The sequence below is a fragment of the Saimiri boliviensis genome, chromosome 2 (genome assembly GCF_048565385.1).
Source record: "Saimiri boliviensis isolate mSaiBol1 chromosome 2, mSaiBol1.pri, whole genome shotgun sequence".
In the NCBI taxonomy this organism is placed as follows: domain Eukaryota; kingdom Metazoa; phylum Chordata; class Mammalia; order Primates; family Cebidae; genus Saimiri; species Saimiri boliviensis.
The window spans coordinates 156693012-156711116 of NC_133450.1; the positions used below are offsets into that span (position 1 = coordinate 156693012).

Consider the following 18105-nt stretch of genomic DNA (forward strand, 5'->3'; position numbering starts at 1 on the left):
GGTGCGCGAGCCAACCAGCGGCCGCCCCGGGCCCCCGTGCGCCCCAGGCGGACGCGCGGAGAAGCCGGGCCCCTAGAGCAGTCCGGGTGGCGGCGGCCACGGCCACGGCCACTCACGCACGCTCACAGTCGCACACTCCCGGCGCGGGCACCCGGCTGCCCGGCGCGTGTAAGAGGAGCGCGTCGAAGGAAAGGGGAGCTGAAGCTGCCGCGCGCCCGCTGACCACTCCCCCTCCTGCCCCCTCCGTGCTCCTCACCCCGCGCTCCAGCCGCCGCCGGTGTGGGTGCTCCGCTACCGGCTCCTGTCTCTTCTGTCCTCTCCTCTGCTCTCGGCTCCCCACCCCCTCTCCCTCCCCTCCCCTCCGCTGCAGCGCCTGCATTATTTTCTGCCCGCAGGCTCGGCTTGCACTGCTGCTGCAGCCCGGGGAGGTGGGTGGGTGGGTTGGCTGGCGGGGAGGAGATTGTGCAAGTTGTAGGGGAGGGGGTGCCCTCTTCTTCCCCGCTCCCTTCCCCCCCCAACTCCTTCCCCCTCCTTCTCCCCCTTTCCCCTCCCCGCCCCCACCTTCTTCCTCCTTTCGGAAGGGCTGGTAACTTGTTGTGCGGAGCGAGCGGCGGCGGCGGCGGCACCATCCAGGCGGGCACCATGGGCACGTCCGCGCGCTGGGCGCTCTGGCTGCTGCTCGCGCTGTGCTGGGGGCCCCGGGAGAGCTGCGCCACCGGAACCGGTGAGTAAGGACGCTCCCCTCCGCTAGCGGCCGGGGCCCAGCCGGGGCACCGGGGGACCCCGAGGCGCAGGTCTCCGTCTGCCCACCCGCCTCCTAGGAGGCGCCTCTCGGCTCTCCTCTTCTTTCCCTCCCTACCGTGGTGGCGCCTCTGAGCTGTCAGCGCCGCGGCCAAAGGGAGCCGGGCTTGGGGGACAGTGGGGTTTGGGGTGTCTTGACGTTTCGCCGGAACTAGTCTTCGATCCCTCACACCGCTGCCCCCAAAGCCGCTGTTTTGCCTCGTTTCTCGCCCCCTTGACGGGGGCTGAGGAATGTGAGCTTCTGAGCATTGAACAATGGTTCTGCCTCTTCTGCCAGGCGGGGTGTTAGGAAGGAGGCAGAGGGCCGAGACGTGCGCGGCAGCCCGGGGTGCGCCCACTCGGACCTCGGGGAGTGTTGGGGCGGGCAGTGGGCGAAGGTGTGAGCCTCCGGGGACGCGGGGCGCCAGGTACCGGCCCGGGCTCGTGAGCGGGCGCACGTTCTGTGGGCGGCAGCCGGGAGGCTCCGCGGAGCCGCGGGCAGTGCGCAGCCTGCGCACCCAGACTGCGACTCCTCCGGCGCGGGGCCGACTCTCCCGCGTGCGGGGTAGGGGAGGAGTGGGGCTTTACGCGGGACTCTCCACTGGGTGCTTCTCCCCTCCCTTTTCCACGCCTCGGGCGGCATTTGGAAACCTCGCAGGTCTCTAGTGCAGCTGAACGGGGAGAGGGAGTGGAAGGAAGACTTAATCAGGTTAGTTTGCTGATCCTCCTTCCCGGTGACGTTTCCTCGAGAGGAATTGAGTCCTAGGCTAGTGACTGTAATTAGCCTTCATTCTAAACAATAGATCAAAGGAGCAGCGCGAGAGCGACTGTGTGGCCCTATCTTGTTGGGAAGGGCGGTGGTGACCACTGTCGGATCCCTAGAGTCTGCCGCAGGAGCCTGGGGGTCCCTACCTGGTCTTCAGCCACTCTCCCACTTGGGGCCTCATAACTTTCCGGGACAGACCACAGGACTCAGTCAGAATCTTAGCGCGTCCCAGAAGTGGTCTTCAGATGTGACGCCAAGGGGTTTGCTTCCCAGCTGCAGGGAATTGGGACAGAAAGCCGCCCCGGCCTGAAATACGGATTCCAGCGTCACTAGTTCCCGTAGCCAGGTGGCTTAGGGGGCTCTACCTGCCCGCAGTCACGCGCTCCTGAAGTGAGAGGGAACTTTAAAGTATGTGGTCAAGGAGCCTCTCTGGCAATGCCTGGGGTTTCATGTCTCGAATGCCCCTGCCCTTTGGTTGCCACTGTCCGGAGCGTGTGAACTGGGACTGGCCTTTCGGCCCTCTGCGATTGGTTGGCGGTGAGATCACGTTTAGGTTGGTCACATGGTTCTGCGGACTCCTAAGTAAGCAGCATGGGAAGTGTCAGTTTCAAGGGAAAGTGAGACTCCACAGGCTTCTATGGGTTGTTCTTGCAAATGCCTTCTGCCTGGACTCTTTAAAGAGGATGAGTGTGTAGTGAACATGGAATCTGATGTGTTACAAGTCTGAGAGCCTAGAAAAGCTCTTAGCTTACAAGAGTTTTCAAACGCTAGCATTAATCATTAATGGATGAGTAATACTAACTTATTAAACGATTTCTCAGAACAGTGCCATGACTTGCATTATGCCTTTTGTAACATTTCAAAACACTAAGGTTTTGAAAACACCGGAAGGAGGGACAATTATCCAGGAAGGTGGGAGAAAAGTTTCATTTTGCTGCATATCCCTACCACTAGAGGTTAGCTTTACCTTGTAGAATGCTAGGAATGCACCTAAACTGCTGAAATGAGTTAGTCAAAGCCAGACGTTCACCTTGTATTAGGCAGGTGAGGATCCTCTTTCCTTTTCACATGTGAAATATTTGACATGCCATGAACCAGGCATCCTCAAACTGCGACCCCCTGAGGCCATTTATCCGCGCCCCCTGCCGCACTTCAGGAAGGGGCACCTCTTTCATTGGTGGTCAGTGAGAGGAGCACAGTATGTGGCGGCCCTCCAACGGTCTGAGGGACAGTGAACTGGCCCCCTGTGTAAAAAAGTTTGGGGACGCCTGCATGAACAATGGCAAAACAGAAACTCATGCAAACTTAAATTCTTCAAAGGAAAGGAAGCTGGAGGAAATTTGGACCAAGACAGATATTGACCCTAAACCAACCCCTACTGGCATCTGTCTTAAGTTCAAAGTCTCAGGGCATGTGGGCTCACTTTCTACCCCGGAGCTTCTCCACTTCCCCTTCTGCCCACTGGCACATGGTGCTGTTTCACAGTACTCCTGGACAAGGCAGCTGAGCAATGAGACTCTGGCAAGGAACTTAAAGTTAACGAGAAGTTGGTGTACCTGATTGCACAGTTCCTGAGGATTCTAGGACATTTTCCTCCAGCCTAGGTAGTCAAGATTAAGGTCTGTGGTATGATGTATTCTTTAAGGCCAGAGTCTAAAAGAACCAAGGTTTTGTGAGAGCTCTTCAGATATGGCTAGCAACTATTAGCCTAAGAGTAGAAAGAAAGTTCTCTCATGGTGGGAAGGGAGTTGGAGTTACTGGTGGTAGTAATAGACCTGGCGGTAGGAAACTGGAAGGCATGGAAAGTAAACGTGGCTCATCCACATAGCACCAGTAAAGGTATGATGATAGTAACCCTTATCAAAGACTGCTCCTCTCTCATGTGAGCAAGGACTGTGTAAAGGAAGGTCACCAGCCAAGCGCTCCTTGGCAGTGACAGCTTCTTGAAGTCTAGAGTAGCTTTGTTCCCTGAATCATCTTCTTGCCCAGTTTATGTGGCATTTATGTGCCTGCCCTGTGTCATTTTGATTATTTGCTTTTATGGCCTGAGTCCCCACATACCTAAAACATGTATAAAGGTCAAGTTCAGTAACAGCTGCCAAATATCAAGACTTTTTAGTACAATAAACTGCTGTTTAAACGTTGCTAGCAAAGGTGACAACCTACAGGCTCAAAAGAAGTGAAGACCTGATCCAAGTGTCTCTACCTGTCATAAAAGTGAATGACCGTAAAGTTAAGTTGACTGGGGTTGTTTTATTACAATTTTGGAAGAGAAAAAAAGTCATTATAAGCCCCTTCTGTTCCTGAAGGGGTATCAACCTGATAAGACTTAACAAGAACTCCTAGAGTAGAACATGACCATAAGGTCAAGGGAACGGATAGTACCCAGCCTTATGGCTTCGGGGTTTGATCCCAAATCCAGAAGACTTGGCACACAGCATAGAAATATAGCTAATTCATTTTAAATATCTGGCCCATTTTCTGTTTCTCACAGAACGTAAAGAAAGTTGTTCTTTTTAGTGCAGGGAAGAGTGCTTAAGACGAGGCAGTTGCCTACAGGACTTCAAGTCATGACTGAATTCACTTTGGATATGGACTTTCATTTGGAAAGCCACCTTCACATACTAGCCTATAAGAAATTAAATGCATTAAAGGGCTTGATGAGGTCTGTACTGGTGTTCCTCATAAGCATACCTGCCTTAGGGAGCTCCTTGTGATGGTCTAATACAACCTCCCTCTCCGTGGTTAGTTGATAACTTCAAAATTGCTTAGTTTGGTCCCTACTAGTTTAATCTCAGAAGAATACTTGGGCAACAGTGTGATAGACTACATTCAAGACAAACAGTCCAAAAATACTGTCTACTGAGGTTATGGGTGAGATACACTTTTTAAGCAGAAGTAAGTAGTCCAGCGAAAATTTTTTTCTGCCACCTAAAGAGTTTTGGGCTAGAGAATATGAGGACTGATAGTTTTTCTGAAGACTTAGGAGTAGAGTCTGCCTTTTAAGTAAAAATCATCTAAGTTTTACTCTGTGCATTTCTCAAACTAAATCAGTGTCTCTTTGCTAAGTTCTAAACACTGTTAATACCACTTAGTTAGATATAATAACTGGTCTGCAGGAACCAAATGAGATGGCAGGTGACACAGGTTGAGTGTTCCTTATCTGAAATACTTGAAACCAGAAGAGTTCCACAGATTTTAGTTTGTTTTTTCAGATTTTGGGGCATTCACACATACATAATAAGGTATCTTGGGGATAAGCCAAGTCTAAACATGAAATTTATTTATATTTCACATACACCTTAAACACATAACTTGAAAGTAATTTTATAGATTTTTTTTTTTTTTTTTTTTTGAGACAGAGTCTCACTCTGTCACCAGGCTGGAGTGCAGTGGTGCGATCTTGGCTCACTGCAACCTCCCCTTCCCTGGTTCAAGGATTCTCCTGCCTCAGCCTCCCAAATAGCTGGGACTACAGGAATGCGCCACCATTCCCAGCTAACTTTTTTGTATTTTTAGTAGAGACGGGGTTTCACCATGTTGGCCAGGATGGTCTCTATCTCTTGCCCTCATGATCCGCCCACCTCGGCCTCCCTAAGTGTTGGGATTACAGGCGTGAGCCATCGCACCTGGCCTATAGAATATTTTTAATGATTTTATATACAAGAAACAGAGCTTTGACTGCAACTTGTCACATAAAGTCATTGTGGAATTTCCACTTATGACATCATGTCAGCACTCAAAAAGTTTTGGATTTTGGAGCATTTCAGATTTTGGATTAAGGATGCTCAACCTGTACCATAAATTTAACATACTTTTCCCAGTGAGTGAAGTCTGCTAAGAAAGCTTGGGCCCAATAGTTAAGAGTCTCTAAGCAAGAGACTGTCTGCTGGGTCCTATGAGAATAAGTATGGAGATTATTAGAAATGTTTTAATGCTTGCTTAGGGATCCTTTGCCTACTTAGTAGTTTAGAGATACTGGAAACTATAAGATGTAGCCGCTGGCTAGAGCAGTTGATTTTGCCAACTCAGGGAATCTGGGCAGCCTTTATGTATATAGACAAGGTGATGGGGATGGGATGGGGGGTTCCAATTTGCCAAGGAAGGGACATAACAGAGCTTTGATGATAGACAGCATTTGTGAGTTATATAACATGTTAGAACTTAATAGTTCTCCCACATACTGTGAATAAACAGGGTTTCTATTTTATAGACTGCCTCTAATCTTTCATTTTCTTGAATGAAAATCCCCAGATCTGAGTTATTAACTGATCTTTAGGTTCACTAAGTAGGTTGCAGGCTGATGCTGGTTATCTTTGTGCATCTCCTTGAAACCACATGATGTACATCTGAGTACCTAAAGTATGGCACCAGGCATGGGGACAGAGTGACCGCAGCACTGGTTCCTTCCTTTGTGGCACTTAGTCTAGTGGGGAATCAAAGCAGGAAACAGTGAGCCAAAGACAGCCTGGAAGAGAAGCTCTGAACAGGAGTGAGCAGATCCAGTGTTTGACTTCATTGTAAAAGAGGCAGATAGCTGAAGATTGCTGGCATTTCCGTATACTCTCTGGGTTGTAGTTTATGAAGTTTCCCTAAAATCACGAAGAACTTAGACTTGTATGAAAAAGCCAGAGATGATCCTATCTCTGCAGAGAATCCTACAAAGGTGATAGGATTCAAGCAACAGTGGATTACTGCCAGTATTGCCAAAGAGCATTAAAACATGTCAAGTAAAATCTGGGTCTGATACATCAAACTCCTAACCTTTACCAATTAGCAGCTGCTAACCTTCTAAGGTGTGGGAATCTCTCTTTTCATATGGAAATGAGGCTGACACACTGATTCTGACAGACAAGTGTGTGAAGATGCACCATTTTTAAATGATAAATTGCTAAAAAGATGAGGTGATTGTACCCTCATAGGCATAGGGACCAGGGACCTTTATAACCTAGAGTCTTTCAAAGTACCCGGCTAGTAAAACAACCAGTCATACTTGGTTTCAAGCTCTGAAAAGCAGGGGAAAATGTTTTTGATGAAAGTCTTTGGCTCAGACCCGCTTTACTAGTAATGAATCAACTCATGTATCCAGGAGTACCAACTAGTGCCTAGAGGATAAAGGATGTCAGGCCCCAGGTCCTGAGTTACAAACGTAAATTGCAGGCCATGCCTTAGGGGATCTCTGTGTCTAAAGGTGAAAAATGGTAGCGGAACTCATCTCCTTGCGTGATGGCTGTGTGACAGGGATTAGTATGAGAAAGCAGCCAGACCATACGTAGTTCTGCCGAAAAAGGCACTGAGGCCTCATTCAAGAGTACAGTCTTAGCCCACTCCTGGTAGATGAGGGGACAAAGGCAACATGAACAAACTGAGACAAAGCAGCCACGAGGAAGGGCAAAGCCATGGGGAAGTGAGTGGGTCCCCTTCAAGCTGTTAGCTCAGCTGGTATAGCCTGAGCAGATGGTGGGTGGTGGCCAGTAAGGAAAAGTCTGAGGAAATTCGTAGGGAACATAATCCTAGAGGTAGTGGTGAGCCGAGAAATGACCCCGGTCTTGGCTGTTCTAGGTTGCTTGAATCACTAGGTTGCTTGATATGGGTAGAGAATGTGGAATGAGAGGTTTAAATTTAGATCAGGTGAGAAAGGAGGGGCTGGGCATGGCCAGGGTTTGATGGCCAAATGTCAGGGAAGAATTTGGGCTCGTTCTGGACTACACACAGTCAGGGAAGGATAGATTTTAGAAGAACCTCTGCTTATTAAAACACACAAATTTTTCCTGCAAAATAGTTTTGAGGGCTTCACTTACATTGTTACCGTCATGTGTGCTGTAAAAGATGCATTTATCTCTTCTGTTTCTCCCGTGATGAATATTAGGGCTTATGAGGGTGTAGGTAGTATATGTTACAACCCTGAAAATGAAAGAACCACTGACATTATGGGTGGAATCTGTAGCTTCTTAGCCTTAGTGCAGTGGTTCTCAAAGTGTGGACTGAAATTGGCAACACTAATTCAATGTTAATTGAGCATGTGTCAACATTGATTCATTAGAAATCCAAATGTAGGCCCTGTTCTAGACCTACTGAATCAGAATCCAGGCTGGGGCCCAGGCCCAGCATTCTGTGTTTTAACAAGCCTTCCTGGTGATTCCAATGGACACTGGAGCTTGAGAATGACTTAGTTTACCACTCACAGAAGCTGACGATTTTCAAGCTATGACAGATGGAGGGTCTTGCCTCTGACTTGAACCCTAGGCAAGAAAACCAAGAGCTGTAATCTTTCTAGAAGACTTGCTGAGGCATTCTAGCAGCATTTTAAAAAATTAGAATGGGGAAGGAAAGCAGCCCTCCATGTCAGCAACAAAGCTAAATCTAAATTGATGCTCAGTAGCACAGTATCTAGAGCCAGAGTGTCTAGGTTCGACTCCTAGCTCTGCCCAGGGCGATCTGGGACAATTGACTGTACTTTCCTTCTCCAAACAGGTTTCCTGATCTGTAAACGAGGAATAATAGAGCCAACCATGCAGGATTACAAATTTTAAAGGCTAACAGGTGTGAAGTTTTAGAGCAGGGTTTGGCCCACAAGAAAAGCATTCAGTTGTATCTGTGATTCTTAAGATCAATTTGCTATTAATGGAAAAACTGGCAATTGACCTGTAAAATTCACTTAATTCATCAGTGACTCTGAAGAATTAGCTTACATATTCACCAGTTTTTAGTGGCCCCTGAACTGGTTTTTTTTTTTTTTTGAGGCAGTTTCACTCTTGTTGCTCAGGCTGGAGTGCAATGGCAATATATCGGCTCACTGCAACCTCCACCTCCTGGATTCAAACGATTCTTCTGCCTCAGCCTCCTAAGTAGCTGGGATTACAGGCATGTGACATCATGCCTGGCTAATTTTTGTATTTTTAGTAGACACGGGGTTTGGCCATGTTGACCAGGCTGCTCTCGAACTCTTGACCTCAGGTGATCCGTCCACCTCGTCTTCCCAAAATGCCGTGATTACAAGCGTGAGCCACCACGCCTGGCCTACATTGGTTCTTACACTGTTTCAGATGCTGACTTTAAGGCCAAAACACAACCTCTGTGCTTGACAGCTAAGCTCAGAGCATTTCCCTTAACATCTGTTGTGGTACTTTGCCTCTTACCAACCCTCTTCCCTGTAGGAAAACTTTTTTGCTGACTCAGAAATTTGCTTGTCCTGAAAGGAGTTTTAGTTTATGAATAGAAAGACGGGCATTAAAAGTGGCAGGTAGTAGAAGTGAACTAAACTAAAAATAAATGCCCTTGGTGGCCCTAGAAGTACCGAAACAAATGGACTGAAGAAATTCCAGCAAGTAACACCCATATGCTTAAGCAATGAATAAGGGCATGCGAGATGTAAATGCTTGGCTCTGGTGGCCCCAGCAGTGTGGCAGCATGAGCCTCTGTGCAGATTGAACTGTACTGTGAACCTGGTACCCAGAGACACTTTCTCTATATTCTGGGCATGCATGTTGGAGTGCTCCTCGCAGGGTGGTGCTCAGAGCTCCATAGGGAGATCTCAAAGGCTTGCTATTTACTGGAAGGCCTATGCCATTTTTTACTGAAGCTCACATATTGTTCTCCCATGTTAATCCCTGCAGGGAAAAATAGACAATGGCAGGCTGACTTCTACATGCATTAAAAACCCTGAGTCTCTCTCTAGGACATTGGCCTAGACAAGGAACTTATAACAAAGACCTCAAAAGCCTGGCCACAAAAACACAAATAGACAAAGGGGACTTCATTAAACTAAAAAGCTTCTACACAGCAAAAGAAATAATCAACAAAGTGAAGAACACCCTGCTAAATGGGAGAAAATATTTGCAAACTGTTATCTGACAGGAGACTAATATCCAGAATATACAAAGTCAAATAACAGGGGGGAATAAAAACAAATAATCCCATTCAAAAGTTGACAAAGGATATGAATAGACATTTCTCAAGAGGACACAAAAATGACCAACAGATTTATGAAAAAATGGCTACCATTACTAATCACCAGAGAAATGAAAACCAAAATCACAATGACGTATATCATCTTATACCAGTCAGAATGGCTGTTACCAAAAAGGCAAAATACACAGATGTTGCTGCGGATATGGAGAAAAGGGGACTCTTATACACTGCTGGTGAGAATGTAAACTAATACAACCACTAAGGAAAACAATATGTAGATTTCCCAAAAAACTGAAACTGGAATTAACATTTAATCCAGCAATTCCTCTAGTGGGTGTGTACCCAAAGTAAAAATCAGTGAATCAAAGGGGCACCTGCACTGGCATGTTTATCACAGCACTATGCACACTAACAAAGATAAAGAATCCACCTAAATGTCCATCAATGGATGAAAGGGTGGAGAAAATGTACATATACACACTGGAATACTATTCAGCCATGAAAAAGAATGAAATCCTGTCATTTGCAGCAGCATGGGGATGGAATTGGAGGTCATTATGCTAAGGGAAATAAGCCAGGAACAGCAAGACAAATATCTTATGTTCTCACTCATATGTGGGAGCTAAAATATTTTATCACGTGGAGGTAGACAGAAAGGTAACAGAGACTCAGAAGTGGGGAGACAGGGAGGGCAGAGGAAAAGAAGTGGATTAAAGAATACAGACAGACAGTAGGATAGAAGAAATAACTTCAATGACTGTACCCAACAAAATTGTATTGTACTCGAGTGATGGACACCCTGAATCCTCTGACTTCATCAGTATACATTCATTATCTATGTAACAACATTTCACATGTACCCCATGGATTTATACAAACACCACCAGGAAGAACCCTGAGTTTCTTGGTGCCAGTGAACTGCCAGTATGTCTGTGTAGCAATGTTGACTCTTTAGAGAAGGGAGGCTCCTACGACGTAGATGCCTTGAAGTAAGTGTGCACAGTCTGATTCCATTTATATAAGTGACAGTACACGGGAGACATTTTTGACACTCCAGGAATTCATTCATTACAAATTTAAATAGCCACGTAAGTGAGTAGGTACAAGTGACTCCCAACTCCTTCACCCAAAGGAGCAGAGATATCCTAAGTATTAGAGCTGGAAGGAAAATAGACAATTTCTTAAATCAGTAGAACTCTTTTCAAGTTCTTACACCAAAATCCAATATTCAAAAGAAAGTCTTGATAGAGGCAGAGGTGGAACACACAGGGCCCCTGCTGTTGCGGCCTTTCCCTCCACTTCAACCACCCCTCTAGCCTAAGACATTCTCCTGAAACCTTGTGGCTTTGGGGAACCCACTAACAACTGCATTTTACCCCCACTTCTCACCTGTCTGAGCAGAAGTGCCTAGCACTTCTAATTCCAAGCTATATTTTGAGGTGTCAACGGCTTTAGCTTAGCCCTAAGAATTAAAAGAACCTCAAGTGTAGATGATTTCAAGCTCAACTTGTTCCCTTTATGAAAGTATAATACTGAATTTTGAGACTTAACTTTCATGGATGGAAATAGACTGAAGGTCCACAATCCTGTAATCCCCAAAGCCCTGGAAATCAAAAGCTTCTTAACTCATTTGGTGCTTTCGATTCTCCTAGAGCTCTGCACAGCAGTAGTCCCAGCTGAGCACCAGAGGTGGAAAGGTAGAACCTTTTTAAAAACTTGAACAGAAAACTTAACAGTGTTCCAGTCAGGTGGCTAAGGGCTCGGCATTTGATTTAGTGTCTGAGCTCTCCCTCTCTGTTGGAAGCAGAGAATTAAACAGAACTAGGGAGCACTTTCTGCCCAGTAGCAATCTCTCAAAACAAAGTGCTTAGGAAACTAGGAAACGAAGAGGCATAGCCCTAAAGCTTAAGGTCTTTATTTGCCTCTCCTTAAAGAGTCCTTTATAAAGCCAGCTTGTCTTGCCACCCCCACCCCAATGTTGTTCTTTTAAACAAACAGGGACGTTTTAGTAGCACACTGTATTCCTAATGCCTGTTGCTACTCCTTCCTATGGGGGCGGGGCGGTGGGGGGAGGCTGGGGAGAGAGTGAGAGTGTGTGTGTGTGTGAGAGAGAGAGAGATGTTAAAACACAGCTTTATGATGATCAGGCAGAAGCTGGAGTAAAGTGGAAATATCTGAGTTGAGAAAAGCTAGAAATTAAACTCCTTTTTGGCTTTGGATATTTTCTTAGCAGAAAATGCTGATGCCTGTCCTGAGTCTGCTCAATATAGACTCTTGGAGCAGAGCTGCTGGGATTTTAATAGAATTTATTACTGTTGATAGCTTGTATATTACAACTAAATTCAGAGACCTTCTTTAAGGCAACGGTAGACTAAATATCACCCTTGGAATACTGTATGCCCATATTTAATGCAAGACCACTCCAAGTGCCTATGAAATCTGTAGCTTCAAACTCATTTTTAAGGAGGTTGTCTTCCAGGTACCTTTACCGTGGGGTGAGAAACTATCATTTGACATCGACTTTTAAGTTCCTATTCAAGTCTGATTACGGGGTTCCCATTTTAACTATACAGATATCAATATCAATGTTTCTGTCTCATTTGGACTTAATACCTTTGGTAACTAAAACCTTTGGGGGAAAAAAAAATCAGAGGCTTTCAGCCTTCACTGTATCCTAACTGCAACCTCGCTAATCTTTTCAAGTATATTTATACCTATGTTCTCAGACTACAAATCATTTTTTTTTCTAATTACTCAAGGTAGATTCTTAACCACTTTCACAGTTCCCAAAGGTAGTAAGGTTATATAGAACTACAGGACAGAACTGAGAATATTGCAAACATATTAGGAATTCAGTGGCAATGAGGGGAGAGGGGAGAGAGGAGAGGTACCAGGTACCTCATATTTGGTTTAACAGAATAAAAAGGAACAGGTGATGCTTCCTGACAACGATCTCTACCCTCCTCTTGTTCCCTTCTAAATCCCTAGTATATTACAACCAATAAAACATGTGAAGAATGAAAAAATACTATGAAATGAAGGTAGGGAACCATTCTGCGTTGTAGCTGGGTCCTAGGTTAATCAGACTCATGGGAACAGAGTGATGCACGTAGTTTTAAAAGCAATATATTTAATATCCAAGGAAGTAACCACACCCATATGGACATCTTGATTTGGACCAAATTTTAATCTCCCTGGGAAGAGCCACAAAGCACAGAATGCTCCCAGACAGCAGGGAGTAGCTGATACTAGGAAGACCAACTAGGGTATTGTGCACATAACACAAGAGTTCCAGTCTGTGCTTGTATCTGTAATATCAGTTCTTATGCCAGCATGCCACAGCTGCAAATGCTGAAAGGTGGCAGGAAATAGGAAGGCTTTCTGCTTGGAAACCCTCCCTAAGTAATCTGCGTGAACTATATGATTCCACTGTTTTTCTCAAATATTTGCAGTATATTTGCTTTAAGCGGCCACATCTGTGCCTTTTACTGCAAAGCAATCACATCCGCCAGAAGGACAGAACTGCTAATGATAGGAAGCACCTGAACCTTAGCTGGCCTGTGCCGGGCAAAAAACCAACTGTCCCACTTACAAGGCTTAGTTCACACCATTGTGCGAATTAAATATCCATACATTAAGCTTACGAAAACTGAGATTCAGAGAAATAGAATCTATGTATCTTCGGCTCTACCTCACTTTCCTTTTCTCTTGTCTCTAAATTACAAATGATCTTCCTTTGCTTCTTAACTACTTTCTTGTTGCTTTTATCTTGGAACTGTTTTGTAAACCTGTTTTTCCAATTAGACCTAAATTTCTAAAAGGAGGAATCATGCATTAAACTCTACCTCTAACCTCTTCTTGCTTCTCCTTCTTCACTGTGCTTGTAATAGAAGCATCATTAATGGATAAGAGTAGGGATATGGACAAGAAATGCCATTAAAACATTACAACTTGGCAGATTATAGCCACACATGTAGTTTCAACAAATGAGAAAATAAGTCTAGAGGCAGAGACGATGCCCCATGTGGTCTCTGGACAGTCTGGGTTCCTTCTGTATTGGTCTGGCTCCATTTGCCCGAGATCACTATTCCAGCCACCATGTTCAATTTTCAGGTACCAGAAAGAAATAGAAAAAAAAATGGATCCTCTCTCATTTTAAGGACATTTCCTAAAGTTATATATACCATTTCAGTTTACATTCTATTAGTCAGAACATCGTTTGTTGCCTACACCTCACGGAGAAAGAGGCTGAGAAATCTAATGTTTAGTCTTAGCATGTACCCAGCTAAGAACTCAATTACTGTCAGTGACTGCCTGAAGATCCATCCCACTCTGGCCCTTAGGATGTTACAGCCTGCTGAATCTGCAGTGTCCTTCTGAGAAGGTCCCCATCCATGGGTATTATGTATCTCAGATCTATAACCTACCACCCTCTATTCTTGCTTTGCTGAGTGTTCCCTTCTTATTCTAGGGAGAAAAGCCAAGTGTGAAGCCTCCCAATTCCAGTGCACAAATGGTCGCTGTATTACCCTGTTGTGGAAATGTGATGGAGACGAAGACTGTGTTGATGGCAGTGATGAAAAGAACTGTGGTAAGTAAAGAGTTTGATGACCTATGCATTCTGTTAAAATATGATGTTATCTTAATCTGCAAATGTATTGAGATTCTGAAAAGAAAATCCCCTTCTAACAATTTCTTTGAAAGAGTCCAAAGAATCTATACTTCTCTAAAGGAATAAAATTGAGTATTTGACATGAGGTTATCAACTTGAGTATGGAATGATAAGGTGGTGTTCCATTTAAATGACAGGACCTAGTTTATCTTAGATCAGGAATAGGAAGCTGGGAGAAGGGAGAAGTGGACCAGAAATAGAGACAGACAGAAGATTGCTTAGAAGGGACCTTTTTTCCCTTTTAATTTTCAGATGGTTCTGATCCTAGAAAAGAAAGCAAGCCATGGACATGAGAAAATCCCATAATGTTTCAGGGGGTTAATTAACCCCTGACATGGAAACTACAAGCCAGCACAGATCAAAGATCAGATAAGGCTTCTCTTTTAATTCTCTGCCTACAATAGTTGCTAATTCTAAAGCATTAGCAGGGCGGAAGACATTCTCTCTGCAAGAGAATGGGGATACAGTGTCACATCCATCAATCAGCATCTATCAAAAGATCATTGTGAGAAATGCCTATGTATGCAATTTCTATGACTTCATGTCAAGCCAGAACAGCTGAGAACTGAATGGCAAGGTCACATTTAGAAACCATGAATACATGCTGAAGTTTGCTCTAGGATCCCTTTGTTCAATGTTGTAAACATTCTGAAACAACATTGTACGTGACTATTGGTGCTAACATTGTCATTTATCTTTTAAAAGATGTTATATAAAGATTTTCACTGTACAAGGTAGAAATACCGAAGAAAAGTAGAGACTTAATGTAGGTTTCTTCAACTGCCATCTTGTTATTCCCTTATCTACTTCTTCATGCATCGTTACTAAAATGCTGTACAGTAAACATCATGGCAGACCTTGTCCTGAGCCTGATCTCTCTGAGCAATATCACAGGTGTTTTCATGCCAATGCGCAGAGAAGGTCAGTAGCTCTTTTGGAAGTATAAGAAAGCCTAATCTTGCATGTTCTTTACATGTACCCCAAAACCTAAAACGCAGTAAAAAAAAAAAAATTGGACATGGAAGAGGGAGAGGAAGTAGAGGAAATAAGCAATTACAAATAAAACTATTATAATGTTAAGTTTTTTTCATGAAATATAAAGTATTTCCCTCAGAAAAAAAAAAAAAGAAAAAAACCTATTCTGCAGTCTCAGAGAAGAAACTTAAATCCAGTCTCAGGACGGAGAATAATTCTCCTGTGCAATACTTTTCCATCGTTTGTATTTTAACACTGAGAATTTAATCTATTCCACAAGACATTGAGTCCCATGCTATTTCTGGGTTACCTAGGTAATTTAGTTCTCTCACTAAATATCTCCCTAGAGAGTCCTTACTCTTGTCAACTATTTTCCTGTTGTAAGTAGCAGTTTTCCCCTCTATTCTAAACTATATATTTGGCAAAACCCATTGCTTTTTGTTAAAAAGTCATTATTTATGTTGCAAAAGTCTTCTATTACCGTCTGACTCAGTAGAACTAATCTGGGTCAACTTGGGATTTCTCTAAAATAGTCTTGTGTAAATGCTCTCTATTAGCCACATGGTAGGAGAGTTTGGGAAAGAAAAGCAGGTAGATGTATATCTAATCAAGAGCATTTGAGGGGGGAAAAATTATATTCTTGGCCAAAATTTGTCTCTATCTTCCATGTGTGATGATAGAGAAAGAAATTGGGAACATTACAATCAGGGAAGCTCTGAATGCTAACTTCGTTCCTCTATGGAAGAGGAAAGCTATGGAATTACTTAAAACTTCCAAAGCTACCTCCTATTGTGGTCTAATCTCTTAATATGGAACTTGGTTACAATATTTAGCAGGGTTCTTTATTTCCAGTATGTCAATGGGCATAGTCAACTTAATCTTAGATTCTATAAGCCGTGTGCTTCTGCTGATCCCAATAACTCATTCTTTTATAGTGTTAGGCTGAGCTAATTAATCAGCAGTTTAGGTATTCTAAATATGTAACTGTTAATTCTGTTCCTCTGTAGCACATCTAAATTTCTATTGGTCTCTCAAGGCTCAATTCAAATATCCTTTCTTTACCCTCCCAGTCTATGCTCCAAATTAAGAAAGATAACCCTACAGCAATCTGTCTGTCTCTGTTTATCTTTTGCTCAAACCCTGTGGTATACAGCCAATCTTTCACATCCTCATTAATTTTCTAAGACTTAAAATCATGGGATCTCTCTATAGCCATTCCGCTACTCTCTCTCTTGCAACTTCTAAAGAATATCACAGGTTGAATTACAGCAGCTAACCCCGCAGACCCTCTGACGGCTTCCTCCATGCTCAGAATATAGGCCTTGAATAGCACTTAATTCATTAACACTAGTGCTTGAGTATTTCAGTGATTTTAGAGACAGGCATGAATCTAAAAGCTTGCATGGTCAGTCTTGTTTCCTTGGCTATGTAATTCAGGGAGATGATCCTTTTTAGATAATCATAGTTTGTCAACCCATGTTCTAGAAATTAACTGTAATCACTCTCTCTCCTCTTGACAGTATCTTACACTGAACCAGAGTGGTCCAAGGGCAACCTCTAAGCTTTGAGAGTTCTACCTAGTTTAAACCAGTGACTTGGGAAACAGTGCCTTTCAAATGTTCAGCAAATTGTGAATTTTTCACTTACTTACCTTCACAGAATATCTGTTATAGTGGAATGTTTTAAAATAGAAATTTGGGTCGAAAGTATAAGCATATAGGCCAGAAAGAATATACTCTAAGAAAGATAAGCCTAGGGTACCCTGTGTAGCTACTTTATATCCGGATTCATCCTCTTCTGTGATTCCTTCATGGGTAGGATGACCGAGCTGCCCAGTTTGCTTAAGAAGGCACTGGTTTATGCTTCTCTTATGGATATAAATAACAGTGTCCCCTTTCTGCTGTCATGGTCCCAATTTGGACAACAAACTCATGGTAACCCTAAGTATAGGGGAAAGACCTGCCCCAGGAAGAATCAGCAGCAGAATTAATTCCTTTCCTTATGCTATTTTAACACCAGCAGTCAGTTATGGATATTAGCACTGACAGCTTCAGTGACTTTTAGCTGATTGATATTAGCCTACCCCTTGGCTAGAAAGACTAAAATCTTCTCTCCCTTGAATTCTAAATACAACATCTCTTGCTACACTGATTGAGTTTTCGCCCCTTTCTACCTGATGAGCTCCTTTGCCCCTGTAGACCAGTATGGGTGACAATATTTAGTACTGGGGTTTGGCCTTCATTCTCCACACTAAACGCATGTGTTGTTAAGGGATGCTCCTTGAACAGTGTCTTATTCAGCTCAGACTGCGCTCACAAAAATACCATAGATGGGTACCTGAAACAACAAATTTATTTCTCATAGTTGTGGAGGCTGAGAAGTTCAAGATCAAGGTGCTAGCAGATCTGCTATCTGGTGAGGGCTGTCTTTTTTGTTTGCAGATGACCATCTTCGCACTGTCTTCACATAGTAGATAACAAGGAGAAACCAGTGCTCTGTTTTCTTTTTATAAGGGTGCTAATCCCATTCGTGGGGGCTCCACCCTCATGACCTCATTACCTCCCAGAGGCCCCACCTCCTAATAACATCATACGGGAAGTTAGGATTTCAACACATCAATTTTGGGGGGAAACAAATATTCAGTCCCCAGCAAACAGTTCTTCTATGATCCAGTCAGAATATGGAATGTTTAGCTGTTAAACATATGAAGTATTTGAATAAATGACTTGGAAGAAATGCATGTAGAGAATGAAAGTGTTACTTAATCTCAGCATTATAAAACAGGTGGGAAGTTAAATGTAAGGTATCTCTGGGTTGTAAGATAATGAGCAACCTCGGCTGGGCGTGGTGGCTCAAGCCTGTAATCCCAGCACTTTGGGAGGCTGAGGGGGTGGATCACGAGGTCGAGAGATCGAGACCATCCTGGTCAACATGGTGAAACCCCGTCTCTACTAAAAATACAAAAAAAAAAAACTAGCTGGGCGTGGTGGCGCATGCCTGT

General features: G+C 44.0%; 1 protein-coding gene across 4 annotated transcripts in view; it reads left to right on the forward strand.

The window, feature by feature from the left end:
- Window positions 1-560: 560 nt before the first annotated feature.
- VLDLR (very low density lipoprotein receptor) overlaps window positions 561-18105 on the forward strand; it is a 39190-nt gene continuing 21645 nt past the window's right edge. For 2 of the 4 annotated variants that reach the window (XM_039461476.2, XM_039461477.2), the window contains exons 1-2: window positions 561-724; window positions 13929-14048. In XM_039461476.2, the coding sequence (XP_039317410.1) occupies window positions 643-724; window positions 13929-14048 (202 nt within the window). In that variant the 5' untranslated portion in view covers window positions 561-642. The remainder of the gene's footprint in view (window positions 725-13928; window positions 14049-18105) is intronic. The other 2 variants (XM_003935654.4, XM_003935653.4) reach the window with 2 other exon arrangements.